The 12,632-nt window shown below is 39.0% G+C and overlaps 1 protein-coding gene across 2 annotated transcripts in view; it reads left to right on the forward strand.

Annotated features, from left to right (window-relative positions):
- trim9 (tripartite motif containing 9) overlaps window positions 1-12,632 on the forward strand; it is a 31,371-nt gene that overhangs the window by 16,422 nt on the left and 2,317 nt on the right. Inside the window, exons 4-10 of one of the 2 annotated variants that reach the window (XM_087779935.1) lie at window positions 4,058-4,168; window positions 5,142-5,295; window positions 5,668-5,813; window positions 6,468-6,606; window positions 9,935-9,973; window positions 11,179-11,482; window positions 11,545-11,707. In XM_087779935.1, the coding sequence (XP_087636061.1) occupies window positions 4,058-4,168; window positions 5,142-5,295; window positions 5,668-5,813; window positions 6,468-6,606; window positions 9,935-9,973; window positions 11,179-11,482; window positions 11,545-11,707 (1,056 nt within the window). The remainder of the gene's footprint in view (window positions 1-4,057; window positions 4,169-5,141; window positions 5,296-5,667; window positions 5,814-6,467; window positions 6,607-9,934; window positions 9,974-11,178; window positions 11,483-11,544; window positions 11,708-12,632) is intronic. The other variant, XM_087779936.1, reaches the window with a different exon arrangement.

Consider the following 12,632-nt stretch of genomic DNA (forward strand, 5'->3'; position numbering starts at 1 on the left):
TGGGGGTTATATGTTACTATATTATTTCCCTTTACAATAACATTTATAATGGACAATGAGTATTGTTTTGATTATATATTTTCATGAAGACAACATAAATAATGGAAATGAGCATGTTTTAGCATCAAAGCTAGTATTAATTGCTGTATTTATCCTAACAATTTATGTTGTTAATACAATAAAATAGATAATGGAAATTGACATTTTGAAGGCATCTCAGCTAGTCAGATTTGCAGAATATTTTTTCGATTGTATATTTTTTATGAAGGCAATAACATAAATAATTGAAATTAGCCTGTTTTTAGCATCAAAGCTAGTAGTAATTGCAGGCTTTATCCTAACAATCTAAGTTGTTAATACAATAAGATAGATGATGGACATTAGTATTTTTGTTAGCATCAAAGCTAGTCAGGATTGTAGTAGTATTTATTTTATTATACAGTCTTGGTGAATACAATAACATAAATAACATACATTAGCATGTTTGTTAGCATCAGAACTGGTTGGTTTTGGGGGTTCTATGTTACTATATTATTTCCCTTTACAATAACATTTATAATGGACATTAGTATTTGTGTTAGCATCAAAGCTAGTCGGAGTTGCAGAGTATTCTTTATATTGTATAGTCTTTGTGAATACAATAACATACATAACATTACACAGTACATTAGCATGTTTGTTAGCATCAGTACTGTTTGGTTTTGGTGTTTATATGATTTTGTTTTACAATAACATGAATAAGGGACATTCGCATTTCTGTTAGCATCAAAGCTAATAGGCTTTACCTGATATTTTAATCACTTGATAATAAATACATTTCTGGAAACTATCACCTGGATTAAAATACCCAACATGCACTTCTGCTTAGGTAAAGACGACATTTATAATTGTTTCAAATAAATACTGTTACCTTCACCAATACCGAGCAGGTTATTAAAGCTAATATAATGATAATTACCTTTTATTTTAGCTATAATAAAATAATGATCAATAATCAAAAATAATAAAAATCTTTTGTTTTTCATGTCCAACCTAGTTTTGAGCTAAACACGTCCGTTCAAGAAGGTGATTAGAGCTTGTTTGCTGACACAGCTGTGGCAGAAGAAAGTGTGGAAATAATAAATGAATAATGTGCTGAGGCGACTCTACGTTTATGACTCTTGCTGCTCCCACAATGAAGCCGGTCGCCATGGTTACGGTGCAGGTGAAGCTGATCCTCGCACCGAAATCTCTTTTGATTAAAATGGGTTCATCTGTTGAAAAATTATGAAACTCTAATGCTTTCTGCTCAGAGTTGATTCAGAGGTGCTGATCCTCATCTCTGCGTTGACGATTGTCTGGAAATATATTGATCCAGTCAGTGGTCGACGCACAACTGGACACAAACACAATCGATCAGCTCAACCTGTCATTTCTCCTTCATAGATCGAATACAAGCCTGTTTTTATCACCGTGTGTAATGTTGTATAATGTTCATTATAATTGAATCGTCGTCGCTCCAGTGAGAATTGTCCGAAGCTTAACAAGGATTTACTGGGTTTAAAACAACACTTTGTTGAAGGAGTGAAGAGGAAACGACTGATCCTGAAGCTTATTGGGATTGATTTCCTGCTGCACTTACAGCTGATGGATGGATCGCCGAAGAATTTACTGTTCCTGGGTTTTACATTCTTGCTGTTTGAAACTGTCCACTTTTCCATGGAATCTAACTACATGTATAATATACATTAGCATGTTTGCTAGCATCAAAGCTAGGCTACTTTGTAGAATATATCTTAATTATATACTGTATACAATAAAATAAATAATATACATTAGCATGTTTGCTAGCATCAAAGCTAGGCTACTTTGTAGAGTATATCTTATTTTTACTGTATACAATAAAATAAATAATAAACATTAGCATGTTTGTTAGTATCAAAGCTAGGCTACTTTGTAGAGTGTATCTTAATTATATATACAATAACATAAATAATATACATTAGCATGTTTTTTAGCATCAAAGCTAGGCTACTTTGTAGAGTGTATCCTGTGCTGTGTCTCAAATCGCATACTAGCGTACTAAAAGTTAGTATTTTTAGTACGTGAGTGTGTCTCAATTCTTAGTATGCGAAATTTAGTGCGCCATGCATACTAAATTGGCATACTAACACGCCCACAAAACTAGCATGGTTCGATGGACACTAACCATACTAAACAGCCGCCATTTTAGTGACGTTTTAAACGGAAGTTACGTCATATATAAATGCATATATATGCATATACTTAAATGTGTATTTTCAGCAGCAGTAGGAGGATAAACACGTCTTCGCTGCTGATACCAGCTTAAATATCTCGCGATTATTTAGATTCTCATATTTTTTCTTTATTTCTTTTTCCAAAGTTGCAATACGTGCTGCCAGCAGGTGGCGAAAGCGTTCAAACAGCTGCTTGAAACATCCTTAAATAGAAGTAGAAGAAGAAGCTGTCATGTGATTTCCGGTTAGTGTGTAGCTTCAGGGTTTGATTTGAGACATACTATCTGCGGAGAATTTGCGTACTAGTTAGTATGCATACTAAACTGATGCATACTAACTTCTAGCATACTAAGATTAGTATGCGATTTGAGACAAAGCACTGGTCTAGAAAGGCGCTATATAAATAGAGATTATTATTATTATTATTATTATTATTATTATTATATATACAATAACATAAATAATAGACATTAGCATGTTTTTTAGCATCAAAGCTAGGCTACTTTGTAGAGTGTATCTTAATTATATATACAATAACATAAATAATATACGTAAACATGTTTGTTAGCATCAAAGCTAGTCTGTTTTAGAGGCTATATGGTTACTATATACTTGGCCACTACAATAAAGTAAATAATGGATATTACTATCTATAAAATAACATAAACGATGTACGTTATTTTATATTCAATAATATAAAGGATGGACATTATTATATATAAAATTAAATTAATAAAGGAAATTGTTATCTATACAATTACGTAAATAATAGGGCATTATTATATAGTCCATGACATAAATGATGGAAATTATTTTATATTCCATCACATAAATAATGGACATTAGGATGTTTGTTAGCATCAAAGCTAGTAACACATCACAGGCTATATCTTCAATATTTTCTTCATCTCTTGATACTTCTGCAATCTTAACAATTGTAACAGCAAACAAAGAAAACTACAAACTTAAAATAGGTGGTGTTGACTTACAGGAATATGCAGCATCATGTCAGCCATTTATAAATGTATAGTTGCTAATAGCAATATCAATACTGTGGGTTTGTATTGTTCCTTGAGAATAATAAGGGTTGACTGTACTCTGTGTAACACTCAATAAAACCAACATCCTCCTCACGACACAACAGGTCCCCGTGGATCTTCAGCCTCTTACCAATTACCTTCAGTCCGGGCCCCTCCTCCTCTTTCATAGCAGGTTCTCTTTAGAACTGCTGACATTGATTTGGACGTTTCTGTTGCTCTTAACTCCTCACGGATTCATCAACACATGGTTATGTTAGGAAGAGTTATTTCTCCTATATTTGATTTAAAACACAAAATATTGCAAACCTTTCTTATAAAACAGTCCCTACAAGAGTGTGGTTTCCATGGGGTTGGACTCAATAAAAGGTGTTTTTCGCGGCGACTGCAGAGAGGATTTTCCTCCACAGCTCGGAGACCCTTCAGATCGCGGCAGTGCAGCAGCTGTTGCCTAGCAACCATCCGTCCAGCATCCCTGATTCTCACACAGTGTCGGGGACGGGAATGTCCTCGCGGCTGTTTTGGGAAACATTTTTCAAATCACACTTGGTGTTTTGATTGTGTGCTTGACTGAGGATGTGAAGACACCTCCTGCACGTGTCACACAATGGTTTCCTTCACGAGCGTCAGAAGCACATTGTGTTATTGTTGTCCGACACTCACTCGCCAGGAAATCACATGTTAACTTGTCCTTCATCTGCAGTTTGAATCATTCATCCTCCTCTCTTAGGCGTCTTGAATGAATAAATATACAATGACAAGTGTTGTTTCTTCTCCGTCCAGGTGGTCCGGGATCAGATCTCTCACTGCACCGTGAAGCTGCGTCAGACCACAGGCCTGATGGAGTATTGTCTGGAGGTCATCAAAGAGAACGACCCCAGCGGCTTCCTGCAGGTCAGATCACATCAATGATATAACATAGGATAGGATAGGATAGGATAGGATAGGATAGGATAGGATAGGATAGGATAGGATAGGATGGATGGATGGATGGATGGATGGATGGATGGATGGATGGATGGATGGATGGATGGATGGATGGATGGATGGATGGATGGATGGATGGATGGATGGATGGATGGATGGATGGATGGATGGATGGATGGATGGATGGAAACAATGATTGGATGGATGGATGGATAGAAACAATGATTGGATGGATGGATGGATGGATGGATGGATGGGTGGGTGGGTGGTTGGATGGATGGATGGATGGATGGATGGAAACAATGATTGGATGGATGGATGGATGGATGGATGGATGGATGGATGGATGGATGGATGGATGGATGGATGGATGGATGGATGGATGGATGGATGGATGGATAGAAACAATGATTGGATGGATGGATGGATGGATGGGTGGGTGGATGGATGGATGGATGTGGATGGATGGATGGATGGATAGAAACAATGATTGGATGGATGGATGGATGGATGGGTGGGTGGATGGATGGATGGATGTGGATGGATGGATGGATGGATGGAAACAATGATTGGATGGATGGATGGATAGAAACAATGATTGGATGGATGGATGGATGGATGGATGGATGGATGGATGGGTGGGTGGGTGGTTGGATGGATGGATGGATGGATGGAAACAATGATTGGATGGATGGATGGATGGATGGATGGATGGATGGATAGAAACAATGATTGGATGGATGGATGGATGGGTGGGTGGATGGATGGATGGATGGATGGATGGATGGATGGATGGATGGATGGATGGATCCATAGGATGGATAGATGGATGATGGATGGATGATGGATGGATGGAGAGAGAATAACCTCAGAGTCTTCCTCCAGGTCAGATCAAATCCATAATGAAATAAATGTTTAAATAGAATCCTTGTTCCCTCAGATCTCCGACGCTCTGATCCGGAGGGTCCACATGACCGAGGGTCAGTGGGGCAAAGGCACGTTGACCCCCAGGATGACGAGCGACTTCGACTTGACCTTGGACAGTGGACTTCTCCTGCAGACCATCCACCAGCTGGACTTTGTCCAGATGAAAGGTAGATTCAACCCAGAGGTTTGAACTGCCACGACCCTTGGGAAAAATTACACTAAAATAAACAAACTTTCGTTGCAAGCACAAGCATTTTAACCTGTAGATCGTTATTAGCTAGAATAACTTGTTGTCATGTATGCATATCGTTGCACCCTCCTTACTTATGGTGCCGACAAAACGGTCAACTCCCATGATGCCTTTCTGCACACTGCTCTATATAGTGACGACTGATTGGTCGATACTTTTTAAATTCTACGTTTAAGTCGAGTTCAAATCAATGTTGATTTAAATGAAACTACTTCCTGGATGTTCAGTTCAGGGGGGTCTCCGAGCGTCAACAAGGGGCCACTCATGTCCTCGTCTTCCCCCCCGACAGTGCCGGCGGCCCCCATGCTCCAGCTGGAAGAATGCTGTACGCAGAACAACAGCGCCACGTTGTCATGGAAACAACCGCCGCTCTCCACCATCGCCGTGGAAGGTTACATTCTGGAGCTGGATGACGGCAACGGGGGCCCGTTCAGGGTGAGTTCCACACTTCCACTGAGACCCGCAGGAACCGCTCACCTGACCGCCACACCGACAAAGACCCGGTTCAGGCGGTGCCAGGCGGGGACGCCGGCGCCGACCGTCAAAGAGTGTCTTTGTCGCTGGAACTGGAACCGGGTCGCCGAGGTCATGTGACGTTCCATAGGAAGAGTCGGCGACAGAAAGTATTGTCCCGGGCCTCGGCGGGAAATCGATCCGTCCCCGAGACCCTCATCCTGGTTCTGTCCCGTCAGATCTTTGTTCTGACGAGGATCCACGACAATGGTGGAGGAAACTCCTTTGAACGCTCAAAAGTGTCGTCTTCCCTCGTGACCCGCCTGGATAACGCAGGCGTGTGGGTGGTTCTGCCTCTGCGGGTCCGGGTCGGTATCAGCCACACATGTGTAGTAGCACGAGGTCCACGTTTTCCTTCCTCTCTCCTAAAACCACCACATTATCGTGGAAGTTTTCCTCCGAGTCACTCGCCGACGCCGACGCCGGCGCTTCTATTAATAGCGAGCGTGGGCCGAACCGCCCACACCTCCATGTTTTTTTTTACAAACGCTAGATTCTACAGCAGGACGTGCCTGGTGGGCCGGGAGGATGGGGTCCGCTCGGAGTCAGATGGCCTAACATGGAGTGTCTCCGCAGGAAGTGTACGTGGGCACGGAAACCATCTGCACGGTGGACGGGCTGCACTTCAACAGCACCTACAGGTCCAGAGTGAAGGCCTTCAACGGCAGCGGCGTGGGCCAGTACAGCAAGACGCTCCTCATGCAGACGTCCGAGGGTGAGGCGGGTCGAGATGTTTCACACTCGCTAGGCTACTACGAACAAGGAAGTGACACTCGGTAGAGAGAGAAGCTTCTCCTCGTCCATGTTGGTACGCCACAAATGAAGCGTCTTCTACGACTTTACTTTTGTAACTCGTTTCCTGCCTGAACGATCTTACAAGAAGTGTCGTGAGATGATGCGAAAAAACGAACAAACATTGAATTAAACGTTTGCGTCGCAGAAAATAATACTAGAAAATAACGAATGGAATAAAATCGTGAACTGAATATGTCGTATTTTTAGCTAAATAAAACGTATCAAATTAAATCGTGCGTTGAATTTATCGTATTTTCAGATAGTCTCTTCTACGGCTTTACGTTTATAACTCGTTTCCTGCCTGAACGATCTTACAAGAAGTGTCGTGAGATGATGCGAAAAAACAAACAAAAATTGAATTAAACTTTTGCGTCGCAGAAAATGATCCTAGAAAATAACGAATGGAATAAAATCGTGAGCTGAATATATCGTATTTTTAGCTAAATAAAACGTATCGAATTAAATCGTGAGTTGAATATATCGTATTTTCAGATAGTCTCTTCTACGACTTTACTTTTGTAACTCGTTTCCTGCCTGAACGATCTTACAAGAAGTGTCGTGAGATGATGCGAAAAAACAAACAAACATTGAATTAAACTTTTGCGTCGCAGAAAATAATCCTAGAAAATAACGAATGGAATAAAATCGTGAACTGAATATGTCGTATTTTTAGCTAAATAAAACGTATCGAATTAAATCGTGAGTTGAATATATCGTATTTTCATATAGTCTCTTCTACGGCTTTACGTTTATAACTCGTTTCCTGCCTGAACGATCTTACAAGAAGTGTCGTGAGATGATGCGAAAAAACGAACAAACATTGAATTAAACTTTTGCGTCGCAGAAAATAATCCTAGAAAATAACGAATGGAATACAATCGTGAACTGAATATATCGTATTTTTAGCTAAATAAAACGTATCGAATTAAATCGTGAGTTGAATTTATTGTATCACATCGTAAGATGAATATATGGTATTGTTAGATAAACAAAACGTATCGAATTAAATCGTGAGTTGAATATATCGTATTTTCAGATAGTCTCTTCTACGACTTTACTTTTGTAACTCGTTTCCTGCCTGAACGATCTTACAAGAAGTGTCGTGAGATGATGCGAAAAAATGAACAAACATTGAATTAAACTTTAGCGTCGCAGAAAATAATCCTAGAAAATAACGAATGGAATAAAATCGTGAACTGGAAATATCGTATTTTTAGCTAAATATATCGTATCGAATTAAATCGTGAGTTGAATATATCGTATTTTCAGATAGTCTCTTCTACGACTTTACTTTTGTAACTCGTTTCCTGCCTGAACGATCTTACAAGAAGTGTCGTGAGATGTTGCGAAAAAACGAACAAACATTGAATTAAACTTTAGCGTCGCAGAAAATAATCCTAGAAAATAACGAATGGAATAAAATCCAGAACTGAATATGTCGTATTTTTAGCTAAATATATCGTATCGAATTAAATCGTGAGTTGAATATATTGTATTTTCAGATAGTCTCTTCTACGACTTTACTTTCGTAACTCGTTTCCTGCCTGAACGATCTTACAAGAAGTGTCGTGAGATGATGCGAAAAAAGAAACAAACATTGAATTAAACTTTTGCGTCGCAGAAAATGATCCTAGAAAATAACGAATGGAATAAAATCGTGAACTGAATATATCGTATTTTTAGCTAAATAAAACGTATCGAATTAAATCGTGAGTTGAATATATCGTATTTTCAGATAGTCTCTTCTACGACTTTACTTTTGTAACTCGTTTCCTGCCTGAACGATCTTACAAGAAGTGTCGTGAGATGATGCGAAAAAACAAACAAACATTGAATTAAACTTTAGCGTCGCAGAAAATAATCCTAGAAAATAACGAATGGAATAAAATCGTGAGCTGAATATATCGTATTTTTATCTAAATAAAACGTATCGAATTAAATCATGAGTTGAATATATCGTATTTTCAGATAGTCTCTTCTACGACTTTACTTTTGTAACTCGTTTCCTGCCTGAACGATCTTACAAGAAGTGTCGTGAGATGATGCGAAAAAACAAACAAACATTGAATTAAACTTTTGCGTCGAAAAAAATTAATAATCCTAGAAAATAACGAATGGAATAAAATCGTGAACTGAATATGTCGTATTTTTAGCTAAATATATCGTATCAAATCAAATCGTGAGTTGAATATATTATATCACATCGTAACGTAAGCTGAATATATGGTATTGTTAGATAAATAAAACGTATCAAATTAAATCGTGAGTTGAATTTATCGTATTTTCAGATAGTCTCTTCTACGGCTTTACGTTTATAACTCGTTTCCTGCCTGAACTTACAAAAAGCTCGGTGTTGTGAGACGATGGATGATGGAAGGGTGCCTCCTAGTGGTTGGTGCTTAAAGTCGATTAATATCAACACTTATTCAAATGTGTGACACCATTTCTAGGGGTGTGAGAAAAAAAAATCCTTTGCATTGATATTTATCTGCCGATGACTGAGGACGAGAGGATACAATTGACTTTAGCTGCTTTTATGATTATATAGTTTGTCCTTCAGTTGTATTTGTTCAACTGAAGGAGAGTGAAACCATCACAATATATCCTGAGCTGAATATATCGAATCGTATCGTGAGCTTAATATATTTTATTGAATCGTAACATAAGCTGAATATATCGTATAGAATTAAATCGTGAGCTGAATATATCGGGGATCAATTTATTTTTTAAAGCCCTTATAATACTCTTGGAACAATAATCTTCACTTGCTTTATAAAGGTGTATTTTTAATGACATTCAAGTGATACATTCATGACAATATTTTGTGTTTTTGGTTCTTTTCCCTATTTTTAAGCGAGCGTTAAGTTTGCTGTCGGACTAAAAGCTTGTGTCTCACAGAACGTTTCATCTCAATGAAATCAAAGAAGTTTGTTTTCCCTCTGAGCTCAAACCATGATTTAATTGTGAAAATACATTTAGCTAAAAGCTTCTGAGACACAAGCTCTTCCTCTGCTCAGCTCTGCTCAGTCAAGTTTCAGGCTCTTTATCTTCTAGAAGCTCCATGTGCTTGTGCAGGTCTAGAGAACAAGATGATGTTAAATGGTTTTATTGTTATTATTATTATTATTATTATTGTAGTCGTGACGCAGCTGATCAAACCTGCTTCTCTCTTTACTTTGGGCTGCAACGCTTCGCTCCTCGTCCTCCTCCTCGTCCTCCTCCTCCTCCCCTGCTTCTTTACGTTACAGCCGGACTCCCTCCATGTGACATGCAATCTATAGTCCCAGGTACGAACCGAACCCCCTTTTGTCTGCCAACCCTCCCCCCAACACCTCCAGCATCGCCTCTCATCAGTGTCCTCGTCACTCGGGATCCAGGGGGACGTTTCTGGCTCCGTGGGCTCCTCGTTCTCCAACAACATCCAGCATTAGAACCTTTATTTCCTCGGAGGAACACGAGGCTTTGATTAAAGAACCTGGAGCTCATCACACCAACGTCTGCCTGGTACTGAGTCACTCACTGAGTCCAACATCGACACAAAGATACTTTTGTTTCAGACGACGGAGCAACACGAGTTCAGATTTAAAGCAAAATATAAACGTAAATATCACTTAAATCAGCCTCACCAGAGGAACCTGTTTAGTGTTAATGGTTTACTGTTAAGACAAAGTAGAATACAATTGTATGATAAGCAAAAACATGAAAGGAATACTGTTCCTGAAGGATCGGGAAAATGTAAGTTCTTCTACTACAGCGGCTCTAGTTTGATATTTTCATTCCAATAATTAAAAACAATTAATATTCTAAATTAAATATATAAAAAAAAAAAATGTTGACATGATAGTGACACCAGACATCACCAACAGAGTACAGAGCTGCTTGATCGGTGAGTCACATGATTGTACTCTGCCTCGCGTGATTGGCTGAAAGTCGGATCAAGAAGTTCTGTCCTCTTTTGGGTATTATCTTATCTAATTTTTGTAATTATTGGAATCACGATAACAAACTTTATTCGTAGATAATATTTTGCAAGAACATTTTAATTTAATAAACAAATGCAACCATTAAATAAAGAAATTATGGAATTAAATGTATTTTATTTTTTTAATGAAATGTTAATATTTCAACGAGTTACCTTTAATATTCTGATGGTTCTGATATTACTTTATACATCTTACCTTATGGTCCCATTTAAACAGGATTTTTCTCTCATTTTGACTAGTTTACAGTTTTATTTATTTGAGTAAACTTGACTAAAAAAAGGTTCTTGACGTGTCAAGAGTCACAGATTAATGTCATTTAAGAGAAAAAAAGCGTAACTTGTTCAAAAGTCTGAAGCAAAAGCTGCTGATGTTTGACTCAGAATAGTTTATTTTAGGATCATCATGACGATAAGATCCATGTTCACCTTCATCCGACCCTCACTCCTCTCACGACCCCCCCCCCCCCCCACACACACACACAAAGACACTAAAAGTCCCTCCTCCCACAGTGGCCTGGTTCACCTTTGACCCCGCCTCGGCTCACCCCGACGTCATCTTCTCCAACGACAACCTGACGGCGACCTGCAACAGCTACGACGACCGGGTGGTCCTGGGCAACTCGGGCTTCTCCCGGGGCGTGCACTACTGGGAGGTCACCCTGGACCGCTACGACAACCACCCGGACCCGGCCTTCGGGGTCGCCCGGGCCGACGTGCTGAAGGACGTGATGCTGGGCAAGGACGACAAGGCCTGGGCCATGTACGTGGACAACAACCGCTCCTGGTTCATGCACAACAACTCGCACACCAACAGGTGAACACAACACCAGTTACGATAGTCTTCGGGGTTCTAAAGTGAACCCCGTTTGTGAGCAGGACCGACGGAGGCATCGGCAAAGGGGCCACAATCGGGCTCCTGCTGGACTTCAACCGAGGGATCCTGATCTTCCTCATCAACGACGAGCAGCAGGGCCCGGTCGCCTTCGACAACCTGGAGGGAGTTTACTATCCTGCCATCAGCCTCAACCGCAACGTCCAGGTAACTGTGTGTGTGTGTGTGTGTGTGTGTGTGTGTGTGTGTGTGTGTGTGTGTGTGTGTGTGTGTGTGTGTGTGTGTGTGTGTGTGTGTGTGTGTGTGTGATTATGTGTGACGATTTATCGCAGTACTTGAGGAACAAGGATAGCTTTAGCTCTGAAGGACGCGGTGAATACTGACATCTAGCGGCCGGAAGTTTAGTTGCAAGAACATGCACAATTGCGTGTTAATAAATAAATTATAAAATCGAATTTATGACATTTTATACACGCTTCATTTAAATATAAAACTTAAAATAACTATGATAACAATACAATGTGATTTGTAAGCAAAACTTTTTTTTTGTTTCGATCTCTTTTACACCTTCAGTAGTTTAAAGAATCCTATTAAAATCTAATTAAATCCGAACCATGAAGCGTTTTAATGTTAAACCTAGAATCTTTCACAAAATACAGAAGTTATTGATGTTATTTATTTTTTCACACAGAGAAAAACTATCTCTGGTGTTTGAATCAGTACCAACACCTCATTAATGTCTTATCTCTCGTACCACATGAAACATTGAATTTCCAAGCCGTACTGAAAGTATCGTCGTCGGATTCATTCTTGTCCGATGAAGTTTTATTTATTTATCATTTTATTTATTTTTTTGGATTGAAAAAAGTTTATAATTTAGAGAATAGCAACAAGAATCCAACTGTAACTCCTGAGGTTAAAATATATAAATATATAGATAAAAAATGTTGCTTTAATTCATAAATAATTAATGATTTATTCACTTGTAGTTTTTGGGTTAAGATTAATTTTAGGAGGAAATAAATGTTTAAAAGATATGTGTCCCTTTTTAAAAGATATATTTGTGCATAATCATCTACAAAATAAGTTTACGAATCATAAACGTTTTACAGAAAAGTACTGAAAATATGAC

This window comes from Callionymus lyra, chromosome 18 (genome assembly GCF_982586985.1).
Source record: "Callionymus lyra chromosome 18, fCalLyr1.hap1.1, whole genome shotgun sequence".
NCBI lineage: Eukaryota > Metazoa > Chordata > Actinopteri > Syngnathiformes > Callionymidae > Callionymus > Callionymus lyra.